Source organism: Carettochelys insculpta, chromosome 1 (genome assembly GCF_033958435.1).
Source record: "Carettochelys insculpta isolate YL-2023 chromosome 1, ASM3395843v1, whole genome shotgun sequence".
NCBI classification, from domain to species: domain Eukaryota; kingdom Metazoa; phylum Chordata; order Testudines; family Carettochelyidae; genus Carettochelys; species Carettochelys insculpta.
This window is the reverse complement of record NC_134137.1, coordinates 297,101,323-297,119,574: the sequence shown is the minus strand read 5'-3', so window position 1 is coordinate 297,119,574 and position 18,252 is coordinate 297,101,323. Positions and strand designations below refer to the sequence as shown.

At 40.0% G+C, this 18,252-nt stretch overlaps 1 protein-coding gene across 5 annotated transcripts in view; it reads right to left on the bottom strand.

Moving 5' to 3' along the window:
* Window positions 1-202: 202 nt before the first annotated feature.
* The window catches only part of KITLG (KIT ligand), a 91,420-nt gene continuing 73,370 nt past the window's right edge, over window positions 203-18,252 (bottom strand). For all 5 annotated transcript variants that reach the window (XM_075012103.1, XM_075012121.1, XM_075012137.1 and 2 more), the window contains 4 exons: window positions 12,242-12,351; window positions 10,083-10,156; window positions 7,850-7,931; window positions 203-6,774 (listed from right to left, as the gene is read on the bottom strand). In XM_075012103.1, coding sequence (XP_074868204.1) covers window positions 7,892-7,931; window positions 10,083-10,156; window positions 12,242-12,351 — 224 coding nt within the window. In that variant the 3' untranslated portion in view covers window positions 203-6,774; window positions 7,850-7,891. The remainder of the gene's footprint in view (window positions 6,775-7,849; window positions 7,932-10,082; window positions 10,157-12,241; window positions 12,352-18,252) is intronic.

Sequence of the window (18,252 nt, the reverse complement as noted above, 5' to 3'; positions counted from 1 at the left end):
GTGTTGGAACTAGAAGCTTAATAATGGGTATATCATAATTTAAGAGTACTTCACAGAACTTTATTTCTGAAACAGCTGCACATTATTTTCGAGTGTCTGTGCAAAAGGGTCCAGAATACCCATAAATCCATTTAAGTATATGCCAGGATTGATGAGAAGTTATGAACATGACCGAGTCAAGACAATGTACTCATCATGGCAGTGCATAAAATCTTTATTTAGAACAATAAAGTATATGTATAGAATGTAAATTCCATTTCCAAACCAGTATAAAAAGTATAAGGGCATACATCTATTTTTAAGAGGACATATATATACATACACATCACATTTTATAAACTTTGTTGCTTAACTTTTCAGAGTAACTATGCAAGACTGTGTTGACATTTACATCAAAATATACAAACTCTCACGTGATGCAATCACCAGTGTTTGTGCCTGTGTCTTTTAAGAGTCTAAAGTCTCCACAGCCTACCCATTTGCCAATATAAATAGCAACATGCCACTATTAGTGTATATCTATTTTTAATACGTAGTTGAATCAACTTCTATCTGGAGAAAATTGTTGGACAATTCTTAAATGCAAATCTCATTGAAGATAGCTATAGTAGCACACTGTTAGCTTTTCAATTTAACAGATGTACTGTGTATGCTGGATAGTTTCACTATATTACAAAGAGATAGCAACAGAAAAGACAGCTGGTGATGATCACAGTCTAGAAAATGTGTAAGTTTAAAATTTTTCTTATACGTCTCATGGTACACCACATCAGTTTTTAAACGCTTACTTATCAAATGACTGACAAAATAAGTACCATTAAATTTATTCAAGTAAACACACTTCTAAAACAACACATTGATTTTCTTAGTATACCATTATTTGCTTTTTATTCTCACAACGCTGCTATTAATAACATGACAAGTTCAGCTGCTCCTAAGGAAACTCCAAATGTTTCCTCCTTAAAAAATTCAGAGATCTGAACATAATTTAGGCTGACCTTAATACCCACTCCATTTTAGTGCACTGAATTTGCTAGTCACAATAATGCATGGCCTGTCCCTTCTCAAAACTGGTTTGTCAGGAATCATCTGACAATTTACAAGGAGAAATTAAGGGTCTTATTCTGCCACCATGACTCCCACTGCATTGAGACTTACTCCAGCAGTGGTCCCAATGAGATCATTCACTTTTTTGTAAATCAGCAGACTACTGACACTATGTATGAAATAAATTCTACATAACAGGTAGCAGAATCAGTCCCTTTATAAAAAAAATACATACCTTTTAATTTGTAGGGCTGTCAAGCAGTTAAAAATACTGTGATTCAACTGCCCTGTTAAAACAATTGAATACACATTTAAATATTCGTGTTTTCTACATTTTCAAATCTATTGATTTCAATTACAAGTGTATATACAGTGCTCACTTATATTTGATTCTAAATATTTTCACTGTAAAATTTGTTTTTCAATTCACCTAAGTACTGTAGTGCAACTGGTCATGAAAGCTGAACTTACAAATGTAGAATTATTTAAAAAAACAAAACAAAACGCTGAATTCAGAAATGAAAAAAAAAATTAAACAACTTTAGCACCTACAAATCCACCCAGCCCTACTTCTTGTGCAGCCAATTGATCAAAAATTGTTTTCCTCCTGTAAAATGTAATGCTGATTGTTTCTTGTTTACAATGTCAACTGAAGGTGAACAGGCTTTCACATGGCACTGTTGTAGTTGGTATCACAAAATATTTATGGGCCAAATGCAGTGAAGATTTATACATCCCTTCATACGTCACCCACCATTTCAGAGGAAATGCTTCCATGCTGGTGCTTCTTGATAGTTACTCAAAGCAATGTGGACCAATGCATATTCATCATCATCATCATGAGTCAGATACCATCAGCAGAAGCTGGCTTTTCTTCTTTGGTGGTTCAGGTTCTGCAGTCTCCACATCAGACTGTTGCTGTTCTAAAATTTCTGAAAGCATGCACCACACTTGATTCTCCTTGCATTTTGGAAGGCACTTCAGACTCAAACCTTGGGTTGAGTGCTCATGTTGGTACCTTTTGTGTTTTGACGTATCTGCAGTGGAAGTTCTTAAGATGAACTTGTGTTGGGTCATCACCTAAGACTGCTATAACATGAAATATATAGTAAAATGTGAGTTCAGCAGAGCAGGATACATGTAGTTCTCCCCCCAGGAGTTCAGTCACAAATATTACAAGTTATTTTAACAGGCATCACCTCTGTAATGGAGGCCAAAGCATGAAGGGGCCTAGGAATGTTTGCCATATCTGGCATGTAAATACCTTGCAATGCTGGCTACAAAACTGCCATGCCAACACCTGTTCTTACTTCCAGGTGGCATTATAAATAAGTGGGCAGCATTATTTCCCATAAATGCAAACAAACTTGTATGCCTTAGCAACTGGCTGCATCAGGAGGACTGAGTGGACATGTAGGCACTAAAGTTTTACCTTGTTACACAACTGCATTCAAAACAAACAAACAAAAAAAATCTACATTTGTAAGTTGTACTTTCATGATAAAGACACCACCCTACAGTTCTTGCATGAGGTGAACTGAAAACTACTTTACCCTGTTTTACAGTGGAAATATTTGTAATAAAAAATCCTATAATCATATAAAGCCAGCCCAACCCACTTAGTATTCTGTGTTGTAACTGAAATCAAATATTTAAGAATACAGAAAAACTTCCAAAAGACATTAAATGTCAATTAGTTTTCTATTGTTTAACAGTGCAATTTACTGATTAATCTTTTCAGTCAATTGTGTGAGTTTACTGCAATTAATTGGTAACACTAATTTTTTGGCATTTGGAATCTAATAATCTGCCCTCTTTGGGAATATTTAAATACATTTTAGATTGGTGATGCTCCTCTCAGGAGGCCCAAACACTACATTTAAACCTCTTATATGGGATAAAAATGAACAAAAAATACATGAGCTGTCTAATTATCCAGCTCACATTCTTCATCCATCTGATGAAGTAGATCTTTGTCCACAAAAGCTTATTCTCCAAAAAATCTGTTAGCCTATAAAGTGCCACAGGACTTCTTTGTTTTTACTTCATATGATGCAGTTCCACTTTGTGCTAATGGATGTTATTTACTTTCCAAAATGTGAACAATTACAATTGTGTAAGCTCAGTGTTGTCAGAATGATTGTACATGGGAGCTGTTTCAGCAAGAAACATGAATGGTATGTGGTCCTAAATGTACCTTGCTCTATAGCAAAGATGAATCTGGGTGGCATTTGTATAAAGCTTGTATATAACTAAGTTTTGGAGTTACTGTTAGAACATTAGCTTTTAGTAGTAATGCATTTGGGGGCAGATTTTGTATCAATTTATACCAGATGCCTTATTCATGGTTCTCAAGGGTAATATGCGCTCTATGGCACCTAGCCAAAAAAAATGTAATTTGAAGTTCAAAGACTAATTTAAGACACATTAAGATGCATTACTGTACTTTAATTTTCTCAAATGTCCAGTTTGGGGGAAAAAAAAAGCATTTTTAGAAACAATTAAGGTAGCTAACGAACGACAATGGGTTTTGTTCAGTTGCAGAATTGAAGAAAATAATAAGATTCCAAATGCATTCCATTTCCTGGAGAACATAGTATAGAATGCAGTGGTGGGATATGTTTTTAATGTTGAACACTTTTGTCAAGTGTTAGGAAAATTTGCTGCCACATGTTATGGGCACATTTCTTCTTCATCAGAATGTGTATTCAAGCAAGCAGTCTCACCATAACTGGTAAGATGAACATAGAGCCCTTCCCGGTACTATTTTTTAAAACCTGTGTCCATAATACCCACTCTCACCTGCTCCTGGATCACTTCTTGCTCTTATCTCACTCCCATCTGCAAAAAACCTTTAGATTCCACAAATTCCACAAGTTAGAACTATATCTGCGTGCTACTGACACAAAAAACGACCCCGTTTAGATTTTGTATGGAATTCAGACAATTTTTACCACTCAAAGAATAAAACAAATCTTGCTTAAGTCATGTAAAAAACACAAGCTCCTGTTATATCAAATCCTTCTATCTTTCTTTGTATTTGAAAATTAAAATCTTTAATTAAAAAGAAAACTTGATTTACATTGCTGAAATTCTATTTATGACAAACTGATGAGAGATTTATTGTTTTCTCGCAAGTTACTTCTTTTTTCTGCCCACCCAATCCTGTCATCAACAAAGTACATTCTACCCACTCCTGCTATTATGGCAGCAGGTCCTGCAGGAACCCACACCCACTGCCAGGCTCAAGATACAAGTTGACAAACAAACATTAGGTCATGCTGAAATGCTAAAAGTGTAACATTTAAAGTAGTCTTGAAATACAAGTCTGAGGGACCAGTAAATACAGGCACATACACTATTGTGTCAGAATGAGCTGCTACAGATGGAGAAATCTACTGCTTGGTTTTCTGTAGTGCCAAAATTTGCAATGTGTTTTTTTTTAATTTTTACTTTTTAAAGTGGTACCGAACTTCTTACTTATTCCAATTGTAGTGGTGGATGCTGCTGCACCCTTATGAACATCAGGATACTAGGACCCAATTCTTACTTACATGAAAGCCACTTTGATCTGCTGTATAGACAGATCCGCCGATTATGTAAATTATCATAGCTCCATTAAAGTCAGTGAAAGTATGACAGTTTACACCAGCTGAGGATCACTGCTAGAACCCTAAAAAAACTGTCTAAAGTGTGAGGCTATGTCTACCCTACAGCGATCCTTTGAAAGAAGCCCTTCCGGAAAGTCTTTTCTGACAGAACCTCTTTTGAAAGATAGCATCCACACACAAGCGGATCAAAAGAATGATACGCTCTTTCCAAAGAGTGTGTCAACACAGCCACTGCTATTTCAAAATAATGGGCCAAGGATTGAAAAATCAGGCCCTATGAGGACTGCTCTTTCAAAAAAGGGCCTGTGGAGCATCTACACACATTTTCTTTCAAAAGGGGATGCTCTTCCTGAAACGGGAAGAGTGATTTTGAAAAGAGTGCTGCATTCTTTCGATTTACTTTCAAAAGAACGCTTTTTGTGTGTAGACAGTCCACAGGATCTTTTGAAAGAGCTCCTTTCTTTCAAAAATCTGTCAAAAAAGAGCTTGCTAGTATAGGTGCAGCCTAAATGAGAATGAGACCCTAAAGGGCAAATTGTGACCACTGAAATCAGGAATTCTGCCATTAATTTGCCCAGATTCCACTCAAAGTGTATGTACATATCATCCATTATCTCCATCAAAGATTGTAAAATTTATTGTACACTGTGGCACTCAGATGTCTTTAATCGATCCTACCTATAGCAAATTCCTTTGACATATAGCTAAGAAGTCATAACTAACGCATTCAGGACAATTCTTTTAGAAGTATCTCAAATTGTAGTAGTCAACTTTATGAAAATATCAGAACAAAAATATTTTAGATACTTTAGGTAAAACTTATTTGGTTAAGGGTCAGCTGTTAGGCAGTTTGCCATTTGGGGTGAGACATACCACTTTCTGCAGCAGACATTAAAATAGATAAATAAGGAGTGTCCATTTTCTGGAAAGAGTCTGTACAACTGGGATGCATAAATTTCAGACCCAGTCTGGAATTTTTAGTGTGTTTTTAAAAATGCATGTCTGACCATTTTAATTCATTATCAGTCTTATTTCTGTATTCCAGGTGTTCAACAGCAGCAGATGCTGAGAACTGGAAATAAAGATTTCATTCCTTGAATAGAACTCTTTTTTTTTAAATGGCAAATATTAGATTAAAAAAAACAGTCATTTAAAACAATGCAAATAGCCTTTATTGTGTGTCAGCAGTAATTAAGATTATCCTCAATAATTTCTACTTTTCCTACATGTTATATAAGCCAAGGAATCGGTGGCATGCATCACCAATATTTTGGAAAAGTTTCATGAGTTTAGTGTTATTGCAGATGTTAAATGTAATTCGAACTCTTTGCTTTCCCTCCCCATTCCACGGCTGGAATTTTAATTAGAGCCTTCACACATCCAGCAGTCAAACCTCCATCCTGCATACTGTCACCTCTGCTTTACTTCTTTTTCATCCATTATTTGCTTCTCCTAAATGGAGACCACCAGCCATGCCAAGGTCTGTGGAGGTTTTCTGAGGTGGACGTGTAGTCACCTGGCACAAGATAGAGACCACATCTCATATTATATCTCCCCTTTGCTGGAAGTGAAACCAGCTCCTTAGAAGCAAAAGGCTAGCACACGGGTCCATTGCAGCACGTTACTTGCAAGTTTTATACACAATACTGAACAGCATGCTTCTAAATCCATTTTGGCATTTTTTCCAATTCAGAGAACTCCATTCGTAGGCATCAGGGTAAGCCTAAGAGGACACAGGATGTAAATTAAGAACACACACTTCCTTATGACTTTCGAAGATTACATGAGTCCGGAGGCATTTGAAAGATGTCATTTGTTCAGGCCACGTACTTTCTTTGTCAGAATTAGTTGCAAGGGTCTTTACAGTCAAATGACTCCCAGCTTCACACAAGGTAGGCATTTAAATAAAATACAGTCCTGCTGAGAGCATATTCTTCTTGATGCTGGTGAATTCAGTGTTGGTTTCACAGTAACAAACATAACTTTGTCCTCATATCTTTGAAGCAGTATGGAGCCCAGGCAGCAAGTGATGCAGACTCAGTCTGTCACTCCAGAAGAAATATGAATATGCTTGAAGTTGCTTCTTTTATGAAGCAAACATGGAACTGTTGCCTGCCTAGGAGGGAAAAAGGCAACTGTATTTTAGCTGGTTTCTCACAATCAATATCAGAAACCTAGCAGAAACCTATACTTCCTTTTAATAACTTGTATGATTATTCTTTCATACCAAAGCACTTTGCCAAACATTTTTAAACAGATCCAACTGCAATTATGTACCATTTTTCCAGCATCCCAATGCTGGGCTTAGGCCCCATTCTTGCATGCACGAAGTAGTCCTGCAGAATGTAATGGGACAGCTCACATATGTATTTGCAGGATTGTTGTACAGTTGTGGCATAGGGAAGCCTTATCAATAGAGCTTTTAAAAAAAAGTTGATGGCACCCAGAAAAGTGAGCTGATCAACTAGAGTAATTCACGGACTATGAAAATATTTTGCTTTGGATTATATGCTTTTAGCATTTTCTTTTACAATATTGTGTGAGAAAAAATCCATGCATTTTTTTCTCCCACAGACCTAAGTGGCTAAGTTTATACCAATATGTTACTAATGCATTTTTCTTAAAATGGATGAAGGTCCTGGATAAATATAGAGGCTGACAATGATGCAGAACAGTCCAATAGCTCAGCAATGAAGTGTTTCATATCTGTAATCTCATCAGCATATTCTGTAAATATTCTTCCTCTGTGAAAAATTTTCCTTCACTTTCTATTGTTATCTCCACCACTCATCTATTGCATTCAGGGTAATAGCTTTATATTATAAACATTTTTGAGACAGCCTGTCTCTTCATGCTATAGGACTGAAGCTGAAGGACTTGGTAATAGGGGTTGGGAACTCTCAGTGAAGGCCCTATAACTCTTCAATTGGCTGTGACTCCAAAGGAGAAAGCCAGAGCTGTCCTTCATCGTGGGGTCTTTTTTCTCCCACTGTGATATTGAGATCTGGCTGCAAGTCAAACAAATTGAGAACACAGTATAATTATACTGGCAATAAAACTGTCTTACAAGCATGCTAAGATGACTAAAACTTAGCTTTAGATGCAGCTTCACAGAACAGATGTGAAATTTCAGCAGGCAAAAGTTATGAAGTTTGTGGTAGGAATTTCAGTCATACTGTTTAAAGACTTACCAGTATATGAAACAGTAACAGTGTTGGGAAAAAAAGCAATAGCTACACTTGTAGGAGCTCTTTTTCTTTTTGCTGTAACATACTGAAAGACAAAATAAATAATTCATATCCACTGTGCTAGAATTTCCAGGGAAATGGTGACAATTGAAAGTTTCTTCTGTTAGTTAAAATAACTACAATCAACACATCACTGCAATGCTTGTGACCAAAGTGTTTGAGCATTGTAATAAACATTTGCTAATAAGTACTGTTAAATTAAAATAGAAGAGCAAAACTTTCTTGAGATAGGAGACTAAGAGAAAATATTATACATATCTGAAGTCCTGATAAGGAAAATAATGAATTTTAAATTTCTTGGGAAGGTAGTCTCTTGCACAGTACAATGTTTAATTTTCTTTTTTCCAAGGTAAGGTTTTATTCTACCCATGGGGTGAAGGGGAGGATGTTCAGCTTTAGAAGTCACTGCACTGAAGTTCTGGTATGGCTATGGTCTGAAGCGGGTCTGTCCAATGAAAGCTCACCACCTAATAAATTATTTTGTTAGTCTTTAAAGTGCTACTGGACTGCTGTTTTGTTTTTGCTGGTATATAGACTAACATGGCTCTCTCTCTTACTACGCACTAAAGTGGGGTTAATTGTTTGTAGTAAACAAGTCTTAATATGTTAACTAACCCACTATGAATAGGTGGGTGTCAATTTAGAATAGCTAACAAATTTCTAGAGTACTCTGAACATTTCAGCCTCTGGGTACACAAAACTCTGAATGGCTGCCGCAATTGTCTCCTTACACTGACTGGATTTAAAAGAAAAAAAATTAAAGGAGGACAGCGATTTCAAGATTACCACGATTATTCACATGCATATTACATCTGAAGTTATTTCATGGGAATTTTCATAATAGTACTCCAGTGCTTCACAGCATAGTGAATGACAAAATAGGTTTCTAACTGCTCTTCCCCACAGAGTTTGGGACTGGCTGAAGACTACCCTCCTTGCGCCTTACCTTCCTGTACTGCAGTCTTTCAACACTGAGCACTTCTCTCCTCATTATCAAATTCCACCTCCCTTGTGAAGTAAGCACAGCAGGAAGAAAAAGTCATCTGCTGTTATTTACCAATCTCCCCTTACTGCTGTTTCTGTTACCAAACCTCCCCCAGGGAGGGAAGGCCCTCATTATCAGCCTCCCCTTCCCCTATTTTAGGAAACACAGGAATGTCTGGCTCTCCATTTCAGTAGAAAGCGGGCAGGAAGTTGTGAGGAGTGCACCAGGGCTCCTACTGTAACAGAAAGAATAGGGGAGGACCGACAGTGACCTCTCTCCTCCCCTAGGGAAAGATGAGAAGAATACAATATCTTTTCGCCAGCAACTTCTACTGCACGGAGGAAAAATTACTGATGGAAGAAGGGGATGTTAGTGTTAAGAGATGAGCCTTTTCTGTCCTGTACTGAAAAAAACAGAAGCAAAGATGCAGAATAATGTGATATGATAGAGGCATGTGATCCCAGGTGGTCTCCCTTGGGCCTACACAACTTGCATTTCTTAATCTGCTGTGGAAGGAATATTACATCCATTCCACAAAATCTCTCTTTTAAAGGGAAACAGCTGCAACAGGAAGCAGATTTGGCAACTCCCTGGCTGTGGCCACACTAGCCCCGCCTTTTGGAATGGGCATGGTAATGAGATGCTAACATGAATATGCAGCACCTCATTAGCATAATGGCAACCGCGTATGATTCAAAAGTGACTCTTTCAAAACATGTGCTGCCAGTGTAGCTGGGGGCCTTTTAAAATGGCCCCCTGATTTCACAAGTCCCTTCTTCCCAAAGCCTAACGCTGAAATCCCTCATTACCATGCCCCTTCCAAAAGGAAGGGGTTAGTGTGGCCACAGACCCTGCATTGAGATCCTGTAGTTGAACTCCCTCCCTTGATGTTACAAGTATGGTACTTCTCGCTGGTTTCTGAGTGATTAACTTTGCAACAGCAATGTTCTCTTAACGGAGTGGTTTGTACACAGAAGAAACAAAGCATGCTCCTACTCTGAATGTAAATGTTAAGGAACATACTCTAAGCACAAATTCTACCTAATACATTTTTATGGCAAGAATCTTGGTAATATTCATTTTTTTGTGTCCTAGTTTATCTTTCAGAGAGCAAGATAAACCATTAAGAAATGGCAAAAATATTTTTTCCGAACATGAGCTGTATTCAAAGACTTCAATGAAGCAAAATACCTTATCTCATTTTCCTCTTGACAGTTATTACACTGTGTTTCATCACTTTCAGGTCTGGGTTTGCGATGGGTTTTCTAAGAGGAAAGTGCATCAGATAGAGCATTATATAATAAGAACTAGATAATGACACTAAAAACAAATACTGATTAGTCAAGTTTCCATTTCTATTTTCAGTATTCATACACTCTTGTTCACATGCTTTGCACAGAATTTAAGCAGAGTCGTACATGCAAGTGTGATAGCAGAATTTAACTATTTATTTTTTACGCAACAAAGTACTGTCAACCAAGCACAGTACCAGTCTTTCTATTGTTAGTGTGTGAACCAGCTGTGCAAAACCAACCGAGTTCTTGCATGAGTAAGATTACCTCTCAAAAACTGTGCAGGACTGAAACCTACAGAAAACTTTATCCTGATAAATGTTTTGGTGGGACTGGTGTGTCATTAGAAGTGTGATTTTTAAAAAAAAAAAAAAAAAAAAAAAGGAAAAATCACACCCCAGATGATGTGGCTATGTCGGCAAGAGAAATTGATACTGGAAAATAGGTCCTTTTGCCAGTAGTAGTTTACATCACTTGGGAACTGTTATAATCTACATTAGTAAAATAATATTGTGCCTTCACTAAGAGGGTTTGCCAGAAAAGTTATTCAAGTTGGTCAAAAAACTGACCACTCCACCAGTTACAGCCCCTGCTGTACACTCAGATGTAAATGCCTTGCTAGTCTTGCACTTTCTTGGTACAAATATGACAGGCTCATGCCAAAGCTTGCCTGGGGACATTCATCCTCTGATGTCAGCAGACACATCTGCAGTATAGTGTGACAGTATATGCAATTATATCAGTGATCTCCACTAATCCATCAAAACTGCAGCCTTGAATATTGCACTGCTTCGCAAGTGTGGTCATCAGATCACTGCCTCATGTGAGCTGGACAGTCTTGGTTTATCAATTGCAGGCCGACTGGAAGCAAGGCTGGTAAGATCATAGAAGCCACAATGGGGAAGTTTTTTTACTTCTGAATTGTGGGATCCCCACCCTTACATGGGTAGCACCACTACTACAAGGTGAGGCCAAGTCTTTCTGGATGTCTGTGCCAATAAATGGTCACTTTTCTCAAGAAGGTTATAAGTGTATTTTGCCACTAAGGCTGAATAGTTGGCATTGAGACACTATGAGGAGGCAGAAGAGTATGACTTTTCTGCCAAAGGTGTCAAAATCTTCTCCACTCTTCCTTGTATGGTGTTATCTTGTACTGGGTTTGCCTCTATGATGTACCATGTCTGTGACTAGCCAGTTCAGAGCAAGGTAAGAGAACAGAAACTCCGCCCCTTAAGCCAGTAAAATATTTGTGATCTGTTCTTTTGAAGGATGGTGGGGTGGTGGCTGGCGTTTGCCAAATTACCTTAGCTGGATCCATTATGCCTTGTTGATTGGCAAGGCGATTTTGACTGATGGAGATGCCTGAAGAATATCCGTCAACTTGTGTTGGGTGCCAGGCAATTCAGCCAGTGTAATGTCCATTGGATCTGACACACTCTTAAAGAAGTCTTGAAAAGACTTGAAATCATCCTGGGTGGTAGTGGATGGGAGCATGACTGTCTCATCTGGGTCACAATGACAACAGTCATATAGGAGTCATGGTGTCACCGTCAGGGCCCTCCTCTGTCTGCTGTGTCATCTTGTCATACTTCAACTAGAGCAAGCAGATGACAACTGAGGCTGTGTGCGCGCTGCCTGGGGTATTGCAGGAGCAGACTGTTGGGTTTTGTAAAGGATTCATAAGCTGTGGGCAGAGAGATAGATGGAAGGAAAGTCATGGGAATGGCTGCCAAGCATTCCCTGGTAGCTGTGGTGGTTGTGGCTGTGGCCTCTGTTTTGTAGAAGAGCGACAAGGTGAAAAGTTGATTACTTGCTTATCCTCTTGGTCCTCATTTGAAAAAGGAGGAGCAGAGCTGGCTGATGTCCTTATTCTGCCAGGTCCCTGTAGCCTACAGGGTACCACCGATACCAAAAAGTGGAGTGCCTGGTATTGAGATTATGGCTAAGACATGAACAAGTTCAAATGACATGCCCCTAGTTTTAAATCAGGACATTTATTTGCTTAAGGATAATATGTAACCTATCACCACCTAAACAGTTAAGTTTGATATATCTCACCTTCCAGCAGATGGCTCCCAATGTAAAGCCAATAAGAAGAGAAAACAATGACACCACTGCTATGCTTATCCCTTTCAGGCTGGGGCTGTTAGTGAAGTCGAACACCTCTTCTGTAAGTATGAAACCAGAGTTAGTAAAGCACGGTTAACAATTTACGCACATAATATGGCAGCCAGGGCCATCCCGAGAGGGGCCAGGGCCTAAGGCAGGGTCTGCAACCAAAACAGCAAGAAGAGTCATTTTTTCCAAATTCAGTTACAAAATCAATCCTTCAGCGCCGCCGTGCATGAGAATACGAGACAGTCCTTAATTAACATCAGACTCTGCTTCCTATCACCCCTATTTTAAGAACATCACATACACTCCAGTTAGAAAGTTACCTCCAGGCTTTAACCGCCTCAGCCCCAAATCTGCCCCCTATCCCTGGGTTTTGCCCCACATCCCAAGGATTAACTCATCTGAGCCCCAACCTCCCCTCCACACACAGGCTTAATTCCCCTGAACCCCAACCTCCCTACCTCACCCCCAGGCTTATCCCCTCTGAACCCCAACCTTCCCCTCCACCCACAGGCTTAACTTAGCACGCGCAGTTCTGCAGCGGCCACCACTACCTCCCCCCCACCCACCTGCTACTCCCCACTGTCTACTCCTTCTCAGCGCCATTGTGCAGCACCAGCAGGGCAGGCTCAGAGGCCTTCCCCTTTCTTGCCAGCTTAGATTTCTGCCCACATGGGGGTACTCCCTGCTGAGCAGCTCCAGCTGCCACTTTTTAAACAAAAAACCTAAATTCAGTTGGCTCAAACAAAAATCTAAAAACTCAGTTTCCCACATTTAAGTGGCAGCAGCCTCCGGAGCTGTATGGGGAGTCAATGGCGGCAGCTCTCAGAGCTGCATGTGGCTCCAGAGCCACAGGTAGCCGACCCCTGGCCTAGGCCAATCCCTCCCCTCCCACTGTGCCCCAGGCATTGAGCCTGAGGCAACTCCCTGCACCACAGGCCATGCTTTGCACTAAGCACTCCTGCCGCTGCGGAGAGATGAGACACCGTGGGCTAAAAGGGCAGCATGGCATAGCGAAGCAGGCTGCCACTCCCACTGGCCCTGTGGCGGGTGCAAGTGGGAGAAGGGGAGGCAACTCCTGCTGCCTCTGCCACCTGATCCCTATCCCCAGGCAATCCCCCCACATCCCTCCCATTCACAGGGCCACTAGGGTGGCCACTGCAGGGCCCCCAACAGCATGGGGCCTGTCCTATGGGTAGCATGGCTCTGATGGCAATTCTCAGTGTCCCAAGTAACTAAGGTAAATACTGCGAGATGCACCTTCAAAAGGTGGATATTTTTGAGGGGTTATTCAAACTTACAGAAAGTATTTTTGTAACTGTTACACAAGTCCTATAGCATCCTATATGCAGAAAAGCAATTTCCACTGATCTCAGCAGCAGCTGTGTGCGGGCTAAGGCCAGAATTTGGACCCTCAGTTATTTAGTTAAAGCAGGATGTGAAATGTTCTGTGGGAGTAGCTTAGGGTTCCACCTTCTAAATGGCAAATTTAGCTATAGGATCCTTGATTTAAATAGCTCTCATGCAGTTTTACTTAGTATCAGGAACTGCTGCTGAAATGGTATATTATGAGGATACATGGAAAACTGCATATTAGAAAAGGCTTCTGTTGTTAGGTGACAATATTCAGTTTATTAAATAGAGGTCCTGTGTTTAATCATGATTTTGAGCAAGACTAAACTCTGTTAAAACCTAGCACGTATGGAAATACTAAGATACCAAATGTTTGTAATACAATACAATACCACATTTTTGTGTGTTAGCGAAAGAGTAGATGTTGTATGGAGAAAGCAAGCCAGCTATAGACCACAGACAAAGCTGTGAGGAACAGAAGGGGAACACCGAACACAGAATCTACCAGTTTATCTGCCATCTTTGGCCATTCCCCTTCCATAGCATTGCAGTTTCTGACAGCTTAAGGCGTAGAGACTGACTGGAAAACTAAGTGCCACTTTATTTATCAAGCCCTCCCAAAATTCACAGAGTTAGTTACTGTAACAATCTGGATTTGGGAGGGGTTTGCTGATGTGCATTTAAGAAGTGTAGGCCCATGACTCAAGCAATTGCTTAATCTCTTGTCTGGTACTAGAGCTAAGGGGGTTTGAACCCAGAACTAGAAACCTTGAGTAAATATGAAAACTTCATATTGCTGTGTATTCATCTGAACACATAAGACTTCAAGCTTGTCATCAGTTTTCTGTATGAATCATAGCAGATTGTTATAGATTCTCTTTTAAAGTCCTAAAAAATGAGTAATCTTACAGATGTGCTCTGAAGAATGTTCAATCAATAAGGATGGCATGGAGAACAAGCAGAAGAATTTAGGTGAGAAGCTGACAAAGTTCACAGTGGGAGAAGAGAAGAGCACAGAGATGTCACAGTGAATCTTCTCTAACTTTAGTCTGAAAAATATATTCTGACTTGGTTTCTTTACAGTAGAAATTTCAAACCTCACATATTGTAAGAGTAACCAAAACAATGACCAAGTTTTAGCAGATTTTTGCCAACACCCCACCTTCATTTAAGCATCCCTAGAACAAGGTCAGTATCCAGCAACCTTTAGTTTTTGTGTGAATGCCTAATGATCTGCTTTTCTTCCTGGCTTTAGTGGCTCAGAGCAGTCAGTTAGCCATTCTGACCAAGGCTAAGAGGAAAGGAACTTTCCTTCCTTCCTTCAAGAGAATGTGGGAGAAGGTTCTCTCTGAAAAGCCAGGTATACCTGTCATTTGCCTTGTCTACACTAGCTCCAAACTTCGAAATGGCCATGTAAATGGCCATTTTGAAGTTTACTAATGAAGTGCTGAAATACATATTCAGCGCTTCATTAGCATGCAGGCGGCCGTGGCACTTCGAAATTGACGTGCCTCGTCCCTGGGCGGCTCATCCTGATGGGGCTCCTTGTCAAAAGGACCCCGTGTACTTCAAAGTCCCCTTATTCCCACCTGCTCACAGGAATAAGGGGACTTCGAAATTGACATGCCTTGCCACCGCGCGGCTCGTCCTGACGGGGCTCCTTTTCGAAAGGACCCCGCCTACTTCAAAGTCCCCTTATTCCTGTGAGCAGATCGGAATAAGGGGACTTCGAAATTGACGTGCCTCGCTGCTGCGTGGCTCGTCCCGACAGGGCTCCTTTTGGAAAGGACCCCGTCTACTTCGAAGTGCCGTGGCCGCCCGCGTGCTAATGAAGCACTGAATATGTATTTCAGCGCTTCATTAGTAAACTTCAAAATGGCCATTTGCATCGCCATGTCAAAGTTTGGGGCTAGTGTAGACACGGCCATTAATGACTACATCTGGGAGCTGCTCTATGGCAGAGTGCAATGGTTAGCACTTAAAATAATACATTGTGTGGATGCTCAGGAAGAGTTACAAGCCATTTTTGGAACTTTACAACTTGCATTTTTACAAGGAGCCTCTGTAGCATGATGAACAATATTGTTTTTTCAAAAGATTTGGCTAATTTACATGAAATAATTTGTTTGTGCCACTGAACTTGAAGTCAGAGATGCATCCTTAAAGTCAGAAACTTTATTTTGTTTTTTAGCCTTTTTCCTTCTTGGACATTTTATAGCAATACAACTAGAGTAGGTAACTATGCAAAACTATGGGTGTTCTCTTTTTTAAAAGCCTTATTCTGTATGTTCCAGGAAAAATTAATCATCTTCCAAAAGGAAGGCACATATTGAAGATCACAAACAACAGCAAAGTTATTTGCTACCATGTTACCTAAGGTAGCATATGTACCCTACCACAAATCTTCCACTTGCTCTGCAATGTCAGTCTCAGCATGCAGTTATAAGTGTGTAGACTTTTTACATACAATGCTTTTAGCAAAAATTATTCTATTAGATACACTGCTATTTAGACAATTGCTACCTTTTCCACATTTATTAATATACATATTTTAATACGTCTTTGGGCCCTGACTAGTTTAATTTCAAATTAGACTCAGCTTCTTGAAAATCTCATTTTTGATAAGTTGGCCTCAGCATTCAGTTTTCCCTTCCTTTTGGTATTTACACAAGGAATTTGAATATTGAAAGGAAAACACAATTAAGCTTGTACTTGGAGAGGTAGGGCTTGTAGAACACAATCTTCTAAATACATGCCAGGTGACAGGCCATGACAAATTTTAAGTTTTGTAAATGTATACCTTTAAGAGAATCGAGTTTCTAGAAGGTGGTAGATTGAGAGATAAACTAGTCATAGCAGGTATTAGCAAGTCCTATTTATTTCCTGATGTCTGCAGCTGGGTAGGTACTTCCAAACACAAAAAACACTGTTGCATGCTCCTTGCCCCACCTGGACAGAAGAGATGGGGAACTGGTACAATATATGCAATTATGTCCAACTGTTTATATTGGGGGCTTCCGGCTGGCCATTCTGCCAAGAGTGTGCCGGGCAGTCTGGCTGCTCTCTGACACAGTATCACTCTTTCCATCTGCTTCTGTGTAAGGACGTGATCTGTTGACAGATGTTTTGGTGGGAAAAATCTCTTCTGACAGAAACTTCTATCAACAGATTGCTGTAGTGTAGAGAAACAATGAGTATGGAAGCAACTGGTTGGCTTGCTGTTTACTATTCAGCTGATTTGGGTGGGATATTGTCAGGAAAGAGGAAAGGAGATTAAATTGAACAGATTGACAAGTGGTTTTCTCTCAGTTTCTTGTATTAAGATGTCCAGAGGCCCTCAGGCATGATTGCTGAAATAAACATTCAATCAAACAAATCAAATAAAAAACAAATCATGTCAAACCAACCGATAGCTTTTTTTGACATAACGAGACTCGTAGATAAGGAAGAAGCAGTGGATGTGGTATACCTAGACTTTAGTAAAGCATTTGATAAAGTCTCACATAATATTCTTATCGACAAACTAGGCAAGTCCAACTTAAATGGGGCTGCAATAAGGTGGGTGCATAACTGGCTGGCTAATCGTACCCAGAGAGTATTTGTTAATGGTGCTCAATCCTGCTGGAAAAGCATAACAAATGGGGTTCCGCAGGGGTCTGTTTTGGGACCAGTTCTGTTCAATATCTTCATTAATGATTTGGATATTCGCATAGAAAGTACGCTTATTAAGTCTGCAGATGATACCAAGCTGGGAGGGGTTGCAACTACATTGGAGGATAGGGTCATAATTCAGAATGATCTAGATAAATTGGAGAAATGGTCTGAAGTAAACAGGATGAAGTTTAATAAAGATAAATGTCAGGTGCTGCACTTAGGAAGGAATAATCTGTTTCACACATACAGAATGGGAAAAGACTGTCTAGGAAGGAGTACAGAAGAAAGGGATCTAGGGGTTCTAGTAGATCACAAGTTAAATATGAGTCAACAGTGTGATGCTGTTGCAAAAAAAGCAAACATGATTCTGGGATGCATTAGCAGGGGTGTTGTGAACAAGACACGAGAAATCATTCTTCTGCTCTACTCTGCGCTGGTTAGGCCTCAGCTAGAATATTGTGTCCAGTTCTGGGCACCCCAATTCAAGAAAGATGTAGATAAATTAGAGAAGGTCCAGAGAAGAGCAACTAGAATGATAAAAGGTCTGGAGAACATGACTTATGAAGAGAGGCTGAAAGAATTGGGCTTGTTTAGCTTGGAAAAGAGAAGATTGAGGGGGGACATGATAGCGGTTTTCAGATATCTTAAAGGGTGTCATAAGGAAGAGGGAGAAAACTTGTTCTTCTTGGCCTCTGAGGAGAGAACAAGAGGCAATGGACTTAAACTGCAGCAAGGGAAGTTTAGGTTGGACATTAGGAAAAAGTTCCTAACTGTCAGGGTGGTCAAGTACTGGAATAAGTTGCCAAGGGAGGTTGTGGAATCTCCCTCGCTGGAGATATTTAAGAACAGATTAGATAGATGTCTATCAGGGATGATGTAGATAGTGGTCGGTCCTGCCGTCGGGGCAGGGGACTGGACTCGATGGCCTCTCGAGGCCCTTTCCCGTC